Source organism: Coenobita brevimanus, chromosome 89, assembly GCF_032717465.1.
Source record: "Coenobita brevimanus isolate Jiangsu-jjx chromosome 89, ASM3271746v2, whole genome shotgun sequence".
NCBI classification, from domain to species: Eukaryota; Metazoa; Arthropoda; class Malacostraca; order Decapoda; family Coenobitidae; genus Coenobita; species Coenobita brevimanus.
In genome coordinates, this window is record NC_137042.1 from 27,349,279 (window position 1) to 27,369,450 (window position 20,172).

The window sequence follows — 20,172 nt, forward strand, 5'->3', positions numbered from 1 at the left end:
TTATGTGGTGATGTGTGGCTTTACTCCCTTCACTCCTTCCTTCCTTCCTTCCTTCACTATTATTTTGTTTTTTTCGTCTTCTGCCTCTTATTTTATTTTCCTCTCTCTTTTCCTTCAGTTCTTCTCCCCCTCCTTCATTCCTTCCCCCCCCTCTCTCTCTCTCTCTCTCTTACCTAGCCTTTGTGTCCTTGATATTCTATCTTTCTTTTCACCTTTCTTCACTCTTTTTCTCACTCTGTTGTTCCGAAGGTCAAGAGAGAGAGAGAGAGAGAGAGGTTGATTGTGGACACTTCAAAGCATTGTGTGTGTGTGTGTGTGTGTGTGTGTGTGTGTGTGTGTGTGTGTGTGTGCGTGCGTGTGTGTTTTAGGTCGTAAATGTGTTAGAGAGAGAGAGAGAGAGAGAGAGAGAGAGAGAGAGAGGCTTCTCCAACAGACGGTAAATTCCTGCAGGTTCTCGTATACCGGTGTCAAGGCCTCTCATCTCTCTCTCTCTCTCTCTCTCTCTCTCTCTCTCTCTCTCTCTCTCTCTCTCTCTCTCTCTCATCTGTATGTCTTTTATTTAACAGAAGGTGCTTGCCATAATACGGAAACTACTACGTACAGGATAATACTGACGTGTCATATATGAAATTAAACATATCATATATATAAGAAGTGGTAGGGAGACTTTTAAATCCCCTTTCCCTTCATACTACAGCATTTATTTCTATCATATGCAGGCAGGGCATTATATCAACTAGAATAAATGATCTCTGGGTGCGTCCGGCTGAAGTGGTAGGGTTTATGGAGTCCAGGAGGTCCAGGTCTAGACAAGGCTGGGGTAACATCAGGAACAACAACACATACCTCTCCTTTCCGCTCACGTAGACCTGCTCAGTACCCTTTATTTTCTCTTATAGTGGTGCCGTATAACACATCAGAGGGACTGTGTGTGTGTGTGTGTGTGTGTGTGTGTGTGTGTTCATTTCTCACCATTTTAATGCTCAAAGAATTGATACCAAATTGATATCCTAACATAAGAAAATAATCTTGATATTGCCAATAGGTTTGTTTCTGAGTGTTGACCATTAGGTTGTGCTCCATTAACCCCGTCTCCTACGGCCCTCAGGTGATGGTTGGGTGGCGTCGGTCAGCGCTGGTGCGGGGCAGCTTCGTGCTCAACGTGGTGTTTGCTCTGTACGTGGCGGTGCACGTGGTGGCCCCTCCGCGTGTACTGGCTCCACGTGGACTCCTACTACACGACAACCTCACCGCCTCCCCTGAACCCCCAGACTACCCCGGCGGACCCCCTGACTCCCCTGACCCCTCCCTGGATGACCCCTCACAGCCATCAGCGCCTCCTACACCCCCGCCAACTCTACAGGAGAAGGTGTACCCGGACTTACACACCTGCCACACCCCAACATTAACAGCACGCCCCGCCCTGCATGGAACACACTGGGTGCTGTACAACTACGTACCGGCAGATACACAGCCAGCCTGCAATGAGTCAGTCACGTACACCACACACGCTGACTTTACGTTCCTGGACAATGTTGTACCGCTGGTGGAGCGTTGGCACGGGCCTGTGAGCGCCGCTGTATACGCCCCTGGTGCGGATTTCAACGCCACCCTAGCAACTGTGGCATTTCTGCGTCACTGTCGACCTCTAGTGGCCAAACACGTAACATTCCACTTGTTCTTCCCCGCTGACCACATGCCCAATCACGTACCGCAAACCCAGTACGTACTTAATCAACGCCCATCCTGCCTGGCACCACCTCCATACCTTGCGGCTCATACGTACAAGCGCGCCCACAACCTCACATACCCAGTCAACATCGCACGTAACATCGCACGGCGGGCGGCGGCCACATACTTCGTACTGGCTAGTGATGTTGAACTATACCCCTCCGTGGACTTCATCCCACACTTCCTTGACATGCTGGGGCGACGGGACGCCTCGCATGTGGCCGCACCGTCCCGTCGTGTGTACGTGTTACCAATATTTGAGGTCAAAAGTGGCCTGCGTCCACCCGCCACGAAGGCCGCGCTGGTACGAATGCTGCGCCGCGGGTCGGCCATATCCTTCCATAAGTTCGTGTGTCCGCAGTGCCACAAGGTCCCCGGCATGAGGCAGTGGATGGATGCCAACGCAACCTCGGGCGTGAACGTGGTGATGGTGGCGAAGAGACACCCGCCGTTCCACCACTGGGAGCCGATATACGTGGGAACACACTTGGATCCGCTCTACGATGAGAGGCTCACGTGGGAGGGACGCTCCGATAAGATGACGCAGGTACGTGGTCACCCTGTCCTACCCAGTCATGTTGTGCCGTTCCTTACCCTTTTGCCTCCTTCCATTATTTGACTTACCATTCTTTACCCTGTCCTGTCCTTCCATTCGTAATCTACCCTGTCTTACCCAATACCCTGCCCTGTCCTGCCCTGCCGAGTGCCCAGCTTTATCATTTCTCTTCATGCCCTGCCCTCCGCTACCATGCCCGGGCCTACCTGTCACAGTCCTTCCCTTCCCTTCCCTTCCATGTCATGCCTAGACCTGTCCTACCCTGCCTGCCATGCTCTGCCTCGCTTGCCCATGACCTACTTATCTTTCTCTGTCTTAACATGTCCTGTCTCACAGTGCCCACTCCGACCTCACCTCGCACTACCTTGTCTTTCTCTCCCCTTTCCTTCTTACCCAACCTTGTCTCCCCAGTTCTTACCACACCCTGCGTCACCCTGCCCTGCTTCTCTCACCACGCCTCTTATACCTCACCCTAGGCAGTCTTTCAGTCTCCTCCTCCTCCTCCTCCTCCTCCTCCTTCTCCCCCACCTCCCCCACTTTTAGCCTTTCTCGACGTCACCCACCCTTCCTTTCTTTATTTCCGATCCTCTCTCTTTTATTTTCTTTCTTCTGACCCTTTCTTGTTTTCTTCTAATATTTTCGTCCCCCCCCCCTCTCTCTCTCTCTCTCTCTCTCTCTCATTTATTCATGCATATTTTCCTTCTTTGTTTATCTCTCCCACACGGCAAAATAATAACCAAGGAGATTTTTGTGAGCCACCTGAACCTCCCAGAGTAGGAGGTGCCTTGGGCGTTGCTCTTACGTGTAATTAATTAGACTCTTGTGCCACCCCCTTATCCCCACCCTACACCACACCTGTCACCCCACACCAACCCTGTCACCCCACACCACACCTGTAACTCACACCACACCTGTCACCCCACACCAACCCTGTCACCCCACACCACACCTATTATCTCACACCACACCTGTCACCCCACGCCTAACTCACCCCCACAACACACCTGTCACCCCACACCACACCTGTCACCTCACAACCAACTGTCACCCCTATCCACAACTGTCACTCCTGAAGACACCTGTCACACCACACCACAACTCTCACCTCACACACACCAGTAACCCCGCACCACAAGTCACCCCACACTACACCTGTCACCCACACTACAGCTATCACCCCACAACACGTCTGCCACCCCACACAACATCTGTTACCTCATCCACACCTGTCACCCCACACCAAACTAAACACCTGTCACCCCACACCACACACACGTCGCACCACACCACACCACACAAACTCACATCTGTCATCCCACATCACACCTGTCACCCCACACTAACATATTTAGTACTGCTGGTACCATCACCACCAGCAGTACAGCTACCACCATCACCACTAACAAAAACCATCATCACAACTCACCACTATCGCAACACCACCACATTTCCGATAACCATCACAATCACCACAACTACAACCTCCTTAACAACCACCACCACAGCCGGTATCATTGTCATTATCAATACAGCCACACCCGTCATCATCATCATCATCATCATCATCACCTTCATTATATTGGTCACACAAGCCTCCTTCGATCCAACCAATCCATCACACTTCCTACCTCCTCCCCTCTCTCCCTCCCTCCCTCCCTCCCTACCCATCCTTCCTTCTCGCGTTTCCCTCCTCCTTACCCCAACACACACACACACACTCTCTCTCTTTCTCTCTCTCTCTCTCTCTCTCTCTCTCTCTCTCTCTCTCGCTCGCTCTCTCGCTCGCTCGCTCGCGCGCCTACTGTGGGCCTAATGACTTCTACAGATCGTCGAACACCCCAAAAGGAGAGAGTGAGAGAGAGAGAGGGGGGGAGGGATGGAGGGAGATCGTTACTGAGTAGGGAGGGAGGTTAAACTTAATTATCTTCACATCTATTTTTCTAGACCGAAAATTAATTGCCACTGGATTATTAAAAGTGCTGGCAATATAAATGGAGGCGTAAATGGAGAACGAGAGAGAGAGAGAGAGAGAAAGAGAGAGGGAGGGAGGGAGGTATATCAATTGTCTCTTGTCGTATAGAAGAACAAAGTAATTAATAAAAGTTGATAGATAGAGAAATAGATAGGTAGGTAAAAAGAGATAAAAGCCCTTATGATGAAATTATATATAAATGGATAGAGATATATTTCTGTGTACAGTTTTATATATCGCCTTTAATGCCGTCAGGCATAATAGAATCCTTAGAGATAGATAAATATTGATAGATAAATAGGGTTAACGGATGAACAGACATAGATGCGTGATACATAGATAGGGATAACGGATAAGTTGACAGATAGATACATGGTAGATAGATAATTACATAAGTAAAGATGTAGGTTCATAAATATTTCCTGCCACATAAATCTTCCCATTAATATTATCAGAGAAGAATATTTATAAACCATAACTTCTTCGGTGCTGATTTATTTTTTTCTCTCTGACAGGGAGAGAATATTTTCATCCATGTTTGTTTGTTTGTTAGTTTGTTTGTCTATTAGCAGGATTATTCAAAAACTAAAATAGAGATTGGACCATATTTGGTGGGTAGATAGCCCATGTCGTAGGGAACAATCGATTAACTTCTTGAACCGATCCGGATCGTATTACAGATTCTGGATCCGGGAAACATTTTTTGTGAAACCTTAATCAGTGATGAGAAACCCTAACCCATTATGAAGAGTGGTTTGGAAATTACGTTGCCCGTGTCGGAGAGATGCGCTCCACTGAGTGCCCCGCTAGTTTATTCATGCTTCCTTCAGACGATTTTCTTCAACTTAGAAATAAGTTCTCGTAGTGAAGGGGTTAAGGAAGGGTATATCTAACCCCTCCAGTCAGAAAAGCCTCCCCAGAAGCAGAGAAAATTGTGTGGAGTTAGCAAGAATAGGAAACAGAATTAGGCTAGAAGTTCTGGGATAGAAAATGTGTAGGCCTTACGGTAATAATATTGTATAAGTTTTCAATAGGGGTGTGGGGGAAGGGAGGGGAGGGAAGGGGAGGGGAAGAGAAGTGAAGTGGGAGAGAGAGGGGCTAGGGGAAGAGGAGGAGAAAGAAAGTGGCAGAGAGGGGGGTAGGGGAGAAGAAGGGAAAGGAAATGGGAGAGAGAGGGGGGGAAGGGGAAGGAGAGAGTTGGTGGGGATAATGGAAGTGAAGGTGGAGGGGAGGGGAAGGAAAGTTGGGAAAAAAGGGAGAGAGGGAAAGAAGAGGGAGGGAAGTGGGAGGGTGGACGAGGAAGGGAAAGGAAAGATAGGGAAGGAGAGAAGAGTTGAGAGGAAGAGAGAAAAATATGAAGGGAGTGATAGGGTAGTGAGAATGAAAGAGATACAAGAAGTAAAGAAAGTGGAAAGGGAAAGAAGAAAAAGCAAGGAGAAAGAGGGAGAGAGAGATAAAGAGAGGGAAAGACAGGGAGAAGTAAAGAAAACAGTTGAGAGAGAGAGAGAGAGAGAGAGGAGATATATGGAGATGAGGGAAGGGCAGTGAGTGTTATTTTGTTTACATGTGATTTAAATATGGACGATTCAGCTTTCCTTACGCACGAGTGACCGAGAGAGAGAGAGAGAGAGAGAAGTCCCATCTGCATTTCATGTTAGTCATTTTTAGGGAAGGAAAGTGAGAGTGAGAGAGATATAGAGAGACAGGGAGGGAAGGGAGAGGGAGTTAAGGGAAGTAGAGGGAAAGGGAGGGGGTAGAGAGGGAGGGAGAGGGAGGGCGTGATCTAGGAGAGAGGAGGGGGGGGATGGAAGGAGAAGTGGGATGGAGGAAGAGAGTGCGGGAGGGAAGGGAGAGAGTGGAAAGGAAGGAGAGGGGTGGAGAAAGAGAGTGGGGAAGGAACAGTGTGAGTGAGTGTTTGTGCGTGCATGTGGTTGAATTTGAGTGTGAGTGTTGTGCGTGCGTGTGGATGAGTATGATTAAGGGTGAATGAATGAGTGTATGGGAATAAGTAAATGGGAATGAAAGTGAGTGAGTGTGTGGGAGTGAGTATGAGTAAGCGTGGATGAAGGTGAGTGTGTGAAAGTGGATGCATAGGAGGGAGTGGGAGGGAGTAGGAGTGAGTGAGCTGGAATGGAAAGAAGTGTGTGTGTGTGTGTGTGTGTGTGTGTGTGTGTGTGTGTGTGTGTGTGTGTGTGTGTGTAATCGAGAGTGGATGAATGTGATTGAGTGTGAGTGAATAGCGGTAAGAGTCAGTGAATATAAATGTTTGTATGTATGTGATGAATATGAATGAATTTGGATGAAATAAAATGACTGAGTGACTGAGTGTGAGCATCAATTTTGAGTGAGGGAATGAGTGTGAAAAATGAATGTGACTGAGAGTGGGTGAATATGAGTGAGAGTGGATGTATATGGGTGAGTGAGTGAGTGAGTGAGAGTGAGTTAGCCGGCTCCCCAGTCACAAATTTCACTATAATGTTCTTCTCTCTCTCTCTCTCTCTCTCTGCCCATCCATCTCTTTTTATTCTCCTTTTTTTTTTGCCCCTAATCCCTCTCTCCCTTCTTCCTCCCCCCTCGCCCTCCTCCTTCCTTCCCACCCCCCTCCTCCCTCCTTCAGCTATTATGAAGGAAAGGTGATGGATAAGACCTTTCTTCCTCCCTCCCTCCCTCGTGTCTTCCTTTCTTTCCTCCTTATCTTTCTTGTCTCCTTCATTCCTCCTCCTTTTTCCTCTTCCTCCCTAATTCACCTTCCTTCATCCGTCCGTCTTTCCTCCTTCCATTTTTCCCTTTCTCTTCCTTTCCTTAATTCTTCTTCTTCAGTCCAATCTCATTTTCTTCCGTCCCGCCTTCCTTCCATCCTTCCCTTGTTTCACCTGTTTCCTACTTCCTTCTTCTCCCTCCTTGCTCTCTTAATTACTTTACCTCTTCCCTCCTTCCTTCCTTCCTTCCTTAGTTCCTTCCCTCGTCCCTCCTCCCTTCCATCCTTCCATTGTCTCATTCCTTCTCTCTTCCATTTCATCTTTCCTTCTTCCCCTCTTCCTTCATTTCTTTCTTCCTCCCTTCTACCTCCCGTCCTTCTTTTCTTCTCTCTTTCTTTGCAGCCCTCTTTCTCATTCACTTTCCTCCATCCCTCCAATCTCCCATCCTTCCTTTTTCCTGTCTCTTTCCATCTTTCCCTCTCTCTCTCTTTCATCCATTCTCCTTTTACCTCACTCAACGCCGTTCCTTCTCTCCCTCTTTCCTCCTTCCTTCCTCTCTCTCTCTCTCTCTCTCTCTCTCTCTCTCTCTCTCTCTTTTTCCTTTCTCCACTCCTTCTTTCCTCCTTCCTCCTCTCCCTCCTTCTTCTTTCCTTCCCTCCCTCCATCCTCATTCCCCCCAAGGAAGGAAGGAACTATTACAAACTTATAGCCCTTTTGAGGTCGTTAGGTACAGGGTTGGTTATGACTGTGGTATCTATTGTATAAGACAAGGAGAGCAAAATTCTCTCTCTCTCTCTCTCTCTCTCTCTCTCTCTCTCTCTCTCTCTCTCTCTCTCTCTCTCGTATCAGTCTAGGGATAGAGGAAATTGGAGACAAGTTATATTATGTGCGCGCGCGCACACACACACACACACACACACACACACACACACACACACACACACACACACACACACACACACACACACGGAGAGAATGTGAGCTAATTCACACTCAGCGCTGCCTTAAGGTGACGTGTCTCGCTGCCTAATGTCGCACCTGCCCTTGCTGCTGAAGATAGGGTGCCTGGAGAGAGAGAGAGAGAGAGAGAGGGGGGGGGGTTGGTTCCGGCAGTGAGAATAGTTCTGGCCGTGAATTAAGTTTCGGTTGTGTGACTAGTTTCAGCCATGAGCACAGTTCTGGTTGTGTGAATGATTCCAGCCGTGAGATTAGTTCCGGCCAAGAGAACAGTTCCGGCCGTGAGATCAGTTCCGGCCGTGAGATTAGTGTCAACTGTGCATAGTCCTGGCCATTTGAGTACAGTAGTTCCAGACATGTAAACAGTTCCGGCCATGTGAATAGCTCCAGCCGTGAGATTAGTTCCGACAGTGAGATTAGTTCCGGCCGTGTGCATGGTTCCGGCCGTGAAAATTTCCGACCGTGGGAATAGTTCCATCCAGTGAGCCCACTCTAATCTCAGCTTCTCCCTTCAGCGAGCATAGTGGATTTGGTGCGTCTCAGTACCCTTGAGCGAGCATGACCAACCGCTGGGAAGAAGGAAGTGAAGGATTGTGAGATATATGGACGATTTTTCCAAGTTCAAATTCAATTTCCCGCGAGTATGATAAAATGAGCTCCATTTTAAGGGGGAGTTCGGGATTATAGTCGAGTTTTGGTTGTGAATTGTGCGTTGGACGGGCACGGGCAGCGGTGCTCCCCTGAGTGAGCATTATGTCTCCTTGGGGAAACATAAACAGGCCCTTCATTGAGCATAATGTTACGGCCGCCGGACAATGCCCCACTCCCCCATCCTTCTTCTTCTCCTTCGGACGTTAATGCTTGCCTTCCCCCTCTCACCGACCCCCTTATTGGTCTCTCTCTCTCTCTCTCTCTCTCTCATAAGAAATAATGGTGGCTATAAATGAATGAGAAAAATCCGTCGATTTTATTGCCTAAATATATGCACATATTTCACAATGAGTTACCATTATCTACATAATTGCTTACAGTAACATTTTACCTTTAAAAGTAATGCAATTATAATCACGGTGCAATATTGTATGAATAAATATGGTTAATATAGACTAATTTCGGGGTTCAGGTGACATTGTACAGATGATAGAGAAGGTTTATTTATAGTATACATTGTTACAGAAATGCAAGTAAAGAGACACTGTGAATAAATGGGCATGTCCGCAGTTATTTCCTAACCAGTGAGTCGCCAGGCCGTTGTGCACTTCTAATATATGACAGTTTTTGTGGGAGGAACTCTCTGTATTTGGTTTGTCGGCAAGTATGGATAGCTAAGTGATGGATGTGAGTAAAGCAAGTGTTCCCGTAAGGACCTGCGTGCTTGAATGGGAATGTGTCTGGTTTGTGTCTCCTCACCGAAGCAACTCCTTCGTCTTGGAGACAGAATGTCACAGGACAGCGTGCAAACGTCATGGAGCGCGAAATTCATCCAACAACTGATCTCAGGCAGTGTGGTGGACAGAGTGGACAAATTACCTAGTGACCCAACAAAGCGACTCTAGTGAGGAAGGTTCGGAGATGAGGCAGGACAGGAAGTGGATTTCTGAACAATACTGTCAGATGGACGAATGTGAGATGAGCCCGAACAAGGACTGAACTCCTCTCCCAGTGATCTGAATGCCCTGTTGTTTGCCACGGTTGTAACTCGTCTTAAGCTGTGACTCTGGCTATATTATCTTTTATCTTTGTAAGAAAATGGGGGATTCGTGGGGAAATTGCCTGGGTGATGTACAGAAGAAATGAAAGGTCTTTGTGTAGGCCATGACATCCCTCAGAGGACATCACTTTGGACCAGATGCGTTGCGTTAGTTGTTGGACCCCCAGTGGATGAGTGTACATGGTTTAGTTTGAAATGTTTGCAAGGATTGGACTCTGTTACATACATACCAACTCCGCGTGAATGGTGCAATTGATAAAGGTGATAGTTGTTGTAGTGGTGTAGTAGAAACGGTGATAGTGTTGGTAGTGATGGTACAGTATTAACGGTGATAGTAATGACAATAATGTTGGTAGTAGTAATGTTGGTACTATTAGTAGCTAATGTTAGTAGTAGTGGTAGGTAATGTTCGTTGTAGCGGTGGTACTGGCAGTAGTAGTAGCAGTGGTAGGTAATGTTGATGTAGTGGTAGTGAATGTTGGTAGTTGTGGTAGCTAATGTGGTAGATAATATTGGCAGTAGCGGGAGCAAATGTTGGTAGTTGTGGTAGCTAATGTTGGTAGCTTCCTCCTTGCCCCGCACCAGCTGTTACCCCCACCCCCCACCTTCCCCTCCGAGAGAGGGGGGGCGGCTATCAGGATATTAGTAGCAGTTCTCTCTTCCTCCTTTCCCCCCTCCCTCACTCCCTCCCCTCTTTCTGCCCTTTTCTCCATTCTTCTCTCCTCACTCCCCCCACCCTCCTTCTACCCCTTCCATTCTCTCTTCCTACTTTACCTCCCATCTTCCTTCTTTACCTCCCATCTTCTTTCCTTCCTTCTTTCTCTTCTTCCTTGTCTAGCAAGACAGGAAAATTAATGGAAGAGTCATATGGAGAGAGAGAGAGAGAGAGAGAGAGAGAGAGAGAGGGGGGGGGGAGCGTGAAGGATAGGAACGAGGGAGGATGAGACGTGAAGAGGGAAGGAGAGAGGCGGAATATGTGAGGGAGGGAGGGAAATAATGTGATGGCGGAATGAAGAGTGGGAGGGAGGAAGGAAAAGATAGGGAAGAGGCGTATTAGAGAGAGGGAGAGAGAGAGGAAAGGAGAGAGGGAGTGTGATGGAAGAAGGGAGGAGGTGTAGGAGAGTGGATATAGGGGAAAGGAGAGTGATAGGTGGGTGGGAGGGAGAGAAGAGAGAGAGAGGGAGAGGGAAAAGGAATATGAGGGAGGAAGGAGGGAAGTAGGAGGGAGGAAGAACGGAAGTGTGAGAGGAAGGGAGGGAGCATAAATGAGGATGTAACAGCATTGTGTGGTAATAAATGAGCCTCTCTCTCTCTCTCTCTCTCTCTCTCTCTCTCTCTCTCTCTCTCTCTCTCTCTCTCTCATCATATCCCCACATTTCTCCCTTTCACCCTGTCTCCCTTCCTCTCCCTCTCACTCTCCATCTCCACTCTTCCCCTCCCCCTCCCACTCCTCCCACCCTCCCTTCCTGCCACCTTCCCAGCTTATCTACTCCCACTCCCTCTCCCTTTAATTTTCCTGTGAACATATACCTCTGACTTCCTCCCTTTTCCCCCCTCCCTCCCATTTTCTCCTTTCTTTTCTCTTTTCTCTCTTCCCTTCCATTCCCTTCCTTTTCCTTTTCTTCCTTCCGTTTCACCCTTTCCTTTTCTTTTCCCTTCCTTTCCTTACCTACTTTTCCCTCCCTTTCTCCCTGTTTTCAGCCACCCTTCCCTCACTTTCACGCTTTTTTCTGTCATTCCACTCTCTTACCTCTCTCCTACCCTTTTCCTTTTATTCCTTTCCTTCCCCTCTCCTCCCCTCCCTTTCATTCCATCCCCACTCCTCCCTTCACCTTCACTCCTTTCCCCTTCCCTCTCCTCCCTTCCCTTGCTTTTCCCCTTTCTCCTTCCCTTATTTTCCTTCCTCAGATCCCGCCCTCCATTTCCTTCCTTTCGCATCATTTGCCTTCATTTCCCTTCCTTCCTTCCTCCTCCTTCATTTTATCTTGTTTCCTTTCTTTTCCTCTTTCCTCTTACCTTCTATTCTAATTCTTTCTCCCTTCCCACCCTTCCTTCCCTCCCTTCTCCCTCCCTTTGCCGTACATTGACCTCCCTCCCTCCCTCCCTTTCTCACACCTCCATTGATTCCTTCCCTCTCTCTCCCTCACTCTCTCTCGCTCCTTCCCTCTCTCAGTCACTCGTCTTCCTTTCATAACCTCACTTTCAGTTCTTGTCCTCTCTCTCTCTCTCTCTCTCTCTCTCTCTCTCTCTCTCTCAGAAGAAGAAGAAGAAGAAGAAGAAGAAGAAGAAGGCATTGAAGGGTAAACTACTCTAATCCCTTATTATCCTAACATCCTTTACTATCCTAACTTTAATAATACTCAGTACTATTTTTTTTTTGTTACTTTGTTTTCGCTGCTCTTCGACGGTTCGATTCAGTTTCGGAAAGATGCTTAGTACTAAACTTAAAAAATTAGGTGAAGCCTTTCTCGTTGGTTGAGGAAGCTTCCTGACACCTTTTCCTAAGTGATTTAGTTTGTTTATTACACCTGACTGTCCTCTTCTGTGTTACACAAATCCTTCCATTGTCGCCATACTCTGCATAAATAACGTACGAGAGGATATTAACCACCCATATAGTCAGGTCAGGTGCGGGTAAGGGGATGGGTCTGTTATGATGTGGCAGGGGTAAACCAGTTCTGCTGTCGGGCCCTGCTGCGGATGTCACTGATTGCATTGCGCAGTTGACCCTTGTGCGGTGTGGTGCGGTGAGGATCTGTCCGTTCTCCCCTTTGGGGCTAAGATGCGAATGAATGTGTTTGAATGGATGAGTAAATGGGGAGTGTGTCGTCTTGTCTCGGCTACCTCCCTTTCCTTGGGGGAAGCAGCCTAGGTATATAGATAGATAGGAAGGGGTGTTAGCGAGCCTCCTTACATTCATCCTGGGAGAGGGGTAGGGGGTGTACAGAGGCTAAGGATTATACAGGTATAATTGAAACTGAGAGCGCCAGGGTGTAAACAAACCCTCAGTATTATACCATGATTTTCTGAAGTATATGACCATGGAATAATTCATATGAAAAATTCGCATCGCTCCTGAAATTTCTGTATCGTTGGTGACTGCACGACTCCCTGTGACCCGCTCCGTACGACAGTCTTTATTTAATCTTAATATAATCGTCTTGAGGTAGTAAGAAAAAAGTAAGAAGGAAAGAAAAGGGAAGAAGTGAAAGGAGAATAACGTTATCTTTCTAAAGGGAATAACTTTCTTTTAATACATATTTTTCTTTAATGTTATTGTCCTGCCTCAGTAAGAAAAAGGTAAGAGAAGAGAAAGAAAATGAAGAAAAGAAAGAGATAGCGTTATCGTTCTGAAAGGATTAGCTTTTTATTGCTCATTGATTAATAGCCTCGTTTTTAACACTAGTTTCTTCACTTCCTGTCAAATTTTCTTCATGCCTCGTGGAAAAAGAGTTGCTTCTCCCTTTTTTCCAGTACGGCTGATTGCAGGAGGGGTCAGAGGGTGGAGGAGAGCCTTCTGTTTTGTTATCATCTTCTTAAACTTTTGTAATTAGGGAGTAAGTGTTGCTATTTATGCTAAGATTGGACCGCTTAGTAAGGATTGTGGGATTCTCTCTCTCTCTCTCTCTCTCTCTCTCTGTTGCACGACATATCGATGTTCGTCTTCTCTGCTCACGCACCCCTCTTCTCTCTCTCCTCTTCTCTCTCACTCTCCTCTTCTTTATCCCCTCTTCTCTCTCTTTCCTCCTCTCTCTGCTCTCATTTTCTCCCCCTTTCATCCTCCTGTCTTTACTTCCCCTTTCTCACATTTTCCTAATTTAGTGTTTAATCATCATCACCATTATCATCATCATCATCATCATCATCATCATCATCACTCCTCTTTTCCTTCCGTTCGTCTCTCATTTCTTCTTTTCTTCATTGTCCTCTCTCTCTCTCTCTCTCTCTCTCTCTCTCTCTCTCTCTCTCTCTCTCTCTCTCTCGTCTCGTCTCGTCTCGTCTCTATATCCATTTCCTTCCACGTCTTTGTAATTATACCGATAACTTTTTTCTTCTTTACATCTTCACCCCTTCCCTTATTTCTCTCTTCCCCGTCATCCCTTCTTTTTTCCCTTACTTACCCGTCTTCTAACACCTTCTCTCCCCATTTTCCTTTTCTCTCCCTTTCCTCCTTCCTCCTTCCCTTAGCACTGCATCTTCTCCCCTCTCCTCCTCCCCTCCACGTAACCTATCCCTTTCCCTTCTGTCATTTCCTCCATATATACCCTACACCTTCCTTTCACCATAATGTTTCTCTCCCCTTCCCTCCTCCCTTCCCCTCCCCTCTCCAGCCAAATGAAAGACATCACCTCTTCAGTGTGGCTGTAAACATATTGCATATTTATTGGTGTTCTGTGTGTGTGTGTGTGTGTGTGTGTGTGTGTGTGTGTGTGTGTGTGTGTGTGTGTGTGTGTGTGTGTGTGTGCAAATAATTATACAGGAGAGAGAGAGAGAGAGAGAGAGAGAGAGAGAGACAGGTATAAGAAAGAGCAAGAGTGAGGCAGCAGAAAATCGAGAAGAGAAAATAAAAACTAAAGAAAATCCATACAAGGGGGAGAGAGAATTTGTGAAGTAGCCGCTATGGAGTAAAGACACATCACACACAGCTGTAGCGTGGGGGGGGGGAACTGTGGTAGGAGCTGTGGTATTGTGGTGGCAGTGTGTTAGGTATTGGAAGTTGTGGTAGGGCTGTGGTAGAAGTTGGGATTTGTGGTGGCATTGTGATAGCAACAGCATTGTGGGGGAAGGAAATTGTGGTAGGAATCAGGATTAGTGGTGGCAGTGTTGTAGCAGTAATGTGAGGGAGTTGTGGTAGTATTGTGGTAGGTGTATAAGAGAGTTGTGGTAGGTGTAGGAAAACGTGGTGGTATTGTGTGTAGCAGTATGTGAGAATTGTGGTGGGGGTGTGTGGTGGTTTTGGTAGCGCTGTGGTAGGTTTAAGTAATTATAGTAGGATTGTGGTAGGAACGAGAGAGAGAGAGAGAGAGAGAGAGAGAGAGAGAGAGAGAGAGAGACAACCTAGTAAGCTAAACACATCACGAACAGCCGAGGGGAGGAGGGAGGAGGGGAGGAGGGAAGAGAGGAGAGGAGGAAGAGGGATGAGAGAAGCGGAGGAGATGGGAAGAAGAGAGAAAGAGGGGAGAGATGAGGAGAAAGAGGGAAGAGAGGAGGAGGATGGAAGGGAAAAGAGGAGAACGAGGAGGAGGAGGAAAAGAGGGGAGATTGGAGAGGAAGATGGAGAAGAGGAGAGAAGGAGGAGGAGGAGGGAAAAGGAAGTAAGGAAGGAGAGAGGAGAAAGGAATAGGGAGGAAGAAGGATGAAGAAAAGAGAAAGACTAGAGAAGAGTAAAAAAGTGGGAGAGGGGAGGAGACGGGGAAAGAAAGGAGGGAAGAGGAGAGAGAGAGAGAGAGAGAGAGAGAGAGAGAGAGAGAGAGAGAGAGAGGAGGAAAAGGAAGACTGGGGAGAGAAAAGGAGGAAGGTGTAATGTAGGAAGGAGGGAAGGAGAAGGGGAAATAAGGGAGGAATGGGGGAGAGGGTGGAAATGGGAGAGGGGAGGGGAGGGGAGGGGAGGAGAGGAGAGGAGAGGAGAGGGAGAGAAAAGGGAGGGGAGGAAAGGGAGAGGGGGGAGAGGGAAGAAAGTTGGCGAGGTTAGAAAAAGGTGTCATTGGGGTGAGAGAGAAGTCATTATGGGAAGAGGGGAACTTAAGTCAGGGGAGAGAGAGAGAGAGAGAGAGATGGGAGAAATGGAGATAGAAGAGAGGGCAGAATGTGAGAGAACAGAAGTAAACGTAAGGAGAGAAGGAAGGGAGAGGGAGAGAAAGGGAAAAGAGAGGGGGCAGGAGGAGGATGGTGAGGGAGAGAGGGAGGGGAAACAAGGAAAAATTAATGTATTGTTTAGAAAAGAATGAAGAGGCACGGGGAGAAGAGAGAGGGAGGCAGAGAGGAAAGAATAAAAAAAGAGGATGGTGGGAGGAAGGAGAGCAGAGAGGAAGGGAGCAGACGCAGAGAGACACAGAGGAGGAGGAAGAGAAAGTTGAGAGACAAAAGGGGGAGGAGGAGGGGGGAGAGGGATTGAGGGGGAAGAAAGGTGTAGAAGAAGAAAGAAGAAGAAAGTGACAGATGAAAGAGGGAGAAGAGGGGAAGAAACGACAGAGGGAGAAGGAAGAAGAGAAAGGTGTGAGACGAAACGGGGAGGTGGGAGGCGGTACGGAAGGAGGAGAGAAGGAAGGGAGAGGGAGAGGGGAAGTGAGGGGAGGGGAGGAGGCAGGTGAAACTAGTCAGGAACACACATCACGTACCACTGAGGGGAAAGAGACAGCGAGGGGAGGGGAGGGGGAGGGAGGTGTCGTGTCTGGGTGAGGGAAGAGGTAGGATGAGGAAAGGAGAGGAAGGGAGGGAAAGGGAAGGGAGGGGAAAGGAGATGAAGGGAGGGTTCTGGGAAGAGGTAAGATGAGGGGAGGGGAGAGGGGGGAGGAGAGATGAGGGGGATATAGTGTGGGGAAGGGGATGAGAGGGGAGGGGGTAACGAAGGTACAAAGAGTACAATGGAATACAAACAGCAAAAACTTACTGGCCCTTTTGAGACTTTTAGGGTAGGTTGTGACTGTGGTATCTCTTCTGTGAGCCTAGGGTAAGAACAGTAAAGCCAGACAACTCCCCACATCCACCTGTCCCTCCACCTGAAACCTGCAGGAAATAATGACAAAGACTATCGTGCAATATAGGAAAAGTCATGGATATATTACAGGATGGAGTTAATGAAAAATACTGCGATATATATTCTACACTGTCTTGGTCTGAAGGGGAAAATGATATTGAAGTGAGTGCAAAATATCGGTAAGAGAAATATTTTAGCACTGATCATCTAGAAATATTTAGCAGTGGGTTAGAAGTAAGATATTTATCCAAGGAATTTTTTATTATTACTGCTGTATCCTTTTCTGCCCCACTGTAAGGCCTCCTGTTCAATAATTATGGAACCACAGTGCCCTAGTGGAAACGCGTTCGTCTCCTGGTCAGCGTTACCTTAGTGTAGGGTTCAAACCATGAGTCTTGGCAAGAATTTAAAAATGGATGATGGTAGTTTGCCCTTCCATATGCTTCCACTTGCTAGTACCTTGTCGTTTCACACCGATAGCGTACAGAATATACTCTGTTCATTTAAATTTGGCCAAATTTTTCCATCTCTCCTTGAAAACTGATCTCTAACAAAGGATTAACTCGAGAATATGTGCTAGTCACGAAGAAGTTCATGGAAGGGATGTAGATTCGTAACATTATATTTTTCTGCTGCGGAGCTACGCGAAATAAGACGAAAAAGGACGAAAGTCAGGGCCAAGTAAAAATAAATTCACACACACACACACACACACACACACACACACACACACACACACACACACACACACACACACACACACACACACACACACACACACACACACGAACAAAACCATTACAATATTTGGATTTTCACTTCCACTGGTATACCTTCAAACACCACTTTCTGATTCTTACGCAGCCAGCATGGGCAAGGGTTAATTCATGGTATAACTCTCCCTCTGAATGTCAAGTTCTGCAATGTTTCATTTTATGTATTTTGATCATTCTGTCCTTTCAGAATCTTTGTTTCTTTTTCTTTTTTATGTATTTTGACCTTTGAGAGTCATTTTCTTCCTTTTTTTTTTATATATTTCCTTTCAGTTTGTTTTTCTTCCATCTCTTTTGTGTAGTTTGATCTCTCTCTTTCAGATTAATATTCCCCCTTCTACACTGATCTTTCACTCCTCAGAATCTCTCCACCCCCTCCACTAACACCCCCATCCACCCACAGATGTACGTGATGTGCGTCTTGGACTACGAATTCCACGTGCTAGACAACGCTTTCCTGGTGCACCGTCCTGGCATCAAGAGACACAGACGGGACCGCCACAGGGACCTCCTCACCGCCAGACAGAACACCCTCCTCCACACCAAGATTACCCCTGAGCTGCACACCATCTACGGAAAGAGGGGCACCTGTTACTTGTAGCATATCTCACTGTTAGGTAAGATAAGTTAGGGTGTGTTAGGTAAGATTAGTTAGATTGTGTTGTTTTAGGTAAGATTAGTTAGATTATGTTATGTTGCGTAAGATTAAAATGAGTTTAGTTATTTATCGTACCGTACTTCTTTGTTTCTTTCTTTTTTTTGGGGGGGAGGGTGTAAGAGAGAAGGATATCTGTTTATGTAAGTATAGGATCAGTCATTTTTTTTTTTTTTGCTTCATTTTTTTAAAGGTAGTAATATTGGTTGACAGTATGATGATATTTTATGAATTTATTTGCTTATATGGGTGTTAAGAAGAGGGGCATGTATTAATAAAGTGGAGAGAGAGAGAGAGAGAGAGGAGTGTAAGTTTGTATGTGCAGCCATATAGACGTATTTCCTTGCACTTTTGAAACTTTTAAAACAGCACCATCTCAAAAACAACAGAGCAGTAAAAGAGGAGGGGGATTTTTTTTTTTTTGGAGGGGGGGAGGGGGGCGGGCTGAGTAAGAGAAAACTTTGAGTAAGAATTTTGGAAGTAGGGATGGAGAAGTTTTTTATGTGGTCACAGTACGGAGGAGAAAAGGAGAAAAATATGTTGGTTTCTCTCTCTCTCTCTCTCTCTCTCTCTCTCTTGATTATAATGTACTGGTTGCTTTGTTATTTTTCTCTTCGTGTGTGTGTGTGTGTGTGTGTGTGTGTGTGTGTGTGTGTGTGTGTGTGTGTGTGTGTGTGTGTGAGTCACCCTCCTCCTAATTACTCACTACCTGGAAAACACCCACAGCCACCTTTATGGATTACCTGTTCTTAATTTTGTTGGTGGTGGTGATTATATTATTATTATTATTATTATTATTATTATTAGGAGTAGTAGTAGTAGTGATGTTGTTGTTGTTGTTTTTTCAGTATATATTGTTGTTGCTGCAGTTGTTTTGTGTAATGATGTTTATTCATATTATTTCGTCAGTTTTCAAAGTATATAATAATGTTGATATTTTACGCACAGATTTGACGATGAAAATGATGAAGATTGTGGTACCAAAAATCTTATAATTTAATTCGTTCTGTTAGTGATTTTGTAACAGTGTTCCTGAATGTTGTTGTTTGTCTGCTGCCGAGAGAGAGAGAGAGAGAGAGAGAGAGAGAGAGGAAGGGAGAGAGACCGACCCTAATATCCCAAGATGATCAAGTTTTAATATTTAAAAAAAAAACTTTTTCCTAGTCAGAGAGAGAGAGAGAGAGAGAGAGAGACCCTAATATCCCAAGATGATCAAGTTTTAATATTAATAAAAAACCTATTTCCTAGTCGGAGAGAGAGAGAGAGAGAGAATGACAAAAAGCTGGAAGTGAGGGGAGGTGAAGGAGAGTTGAGGAGAGTCTGAGAGGGTGGAGAGAAATGTAGACGAGAGAAGAGGGGGAAGAGAAGAGAAATGGAAGATAGGGGAAGAAGGGATGAAGAGAGCGGAAAGGGGGAAGGGAAAAGCAGGAGGGAAGAGAGAGAGAGAGAAGGGGGGGGAGGATGAGAGAAAAGGAAAGAGAAGGAGGAAGAGAATGGAAGTAACAGAAAATAGATTTTAGTAAGAAAAGAGAGGGGGGGGGGAAGAGAGAAGAGAAAATGAAATGAGAGGAGTCAGAAAAGAGAAGGATAGAGGGGATAGGAAAATAAAATATGTGAGAAGAGGGAAAAGGGAAAGGAAACAGGAAATTAGAGGGGGGGGGAAAGGATACGAAAGAGGGAAAGAGAGGGGAGAGAATTGAAAGACGGGAAAGGTAAAAATAGATAGGGAAGGGAGATAAAAAGAATGGTGATAGGAGAAGAGAGAGAAGAATAGAAAAAGGAAAAAGAATGAATATAAAACGACAAAAAAAGAGAGAGAGAAAAGGGAAAAAGAATTGAGAAGAGAGTTCAAAGAAGAAAAAGGATGGAAATAGAAGAAGAAATGGGGGGAAGAAAGGAAAGGAGGAGACGATGAAGGTGAAAGAAATATGTGTGGAAATCATCCCTCACTCCATCATTACCACAACTGCCACAACAGTCACCTCTTTTCACCACAACAACCATCAGTCAACCATACAAATGTGCAACCATTCACCACGCTACCACCACCACCACCACCACCACAATCAATTCTTTCTACCACAGCGACAGTCATTATAACACACCATCACACAAGAATCCATCACAGTACAGTCACGTCCTCACACAGTCACACCACCACCACCACCACATACACCTAACCACTACAACAGCTTTCACCACAATCACACCACAAAACTACAACCATACCTCCACACAGCCACCATAACACCATGAACACAACTACCATAGTCACACCACACAACCATCCACCTCTGGACAGCTACCACCACCACACCACACCATACAACCACCACCACCATCACACCGCCCCACACAACCACCACACCACACCACACAACCACCACCACCATCACACCACCACCACCAACACCACCACCA

General features: G+C 46.4%; 1 protein-coding gene across 1 annotated transcript in view; it reads left to right on the forward strand.

The window, feature by feature from the left end:
• The window catches only part of LOC145411423 (uncharacterized), a 71,839-nt gene extending 54,142 nt beyond the window's left edge, over nt 1-17,697 (forward strand). The window contains exons 9-10 of the mRNA XM_080281463.1: nt 1,109-2,278; nt 17,500-17,697. Coding sequence (XP_080137589.1) covers nt 1,109-2,278; nt 17,500-17,697 — 1,368 coding nt within the window. The remainder of the gene's footprint in view (nt 1-1,108; nt 2,279-17,499) is intronic.
• The last annotated feature ends 2,475 nt before the right edge of the window (nt 17,698-20,172 follow it).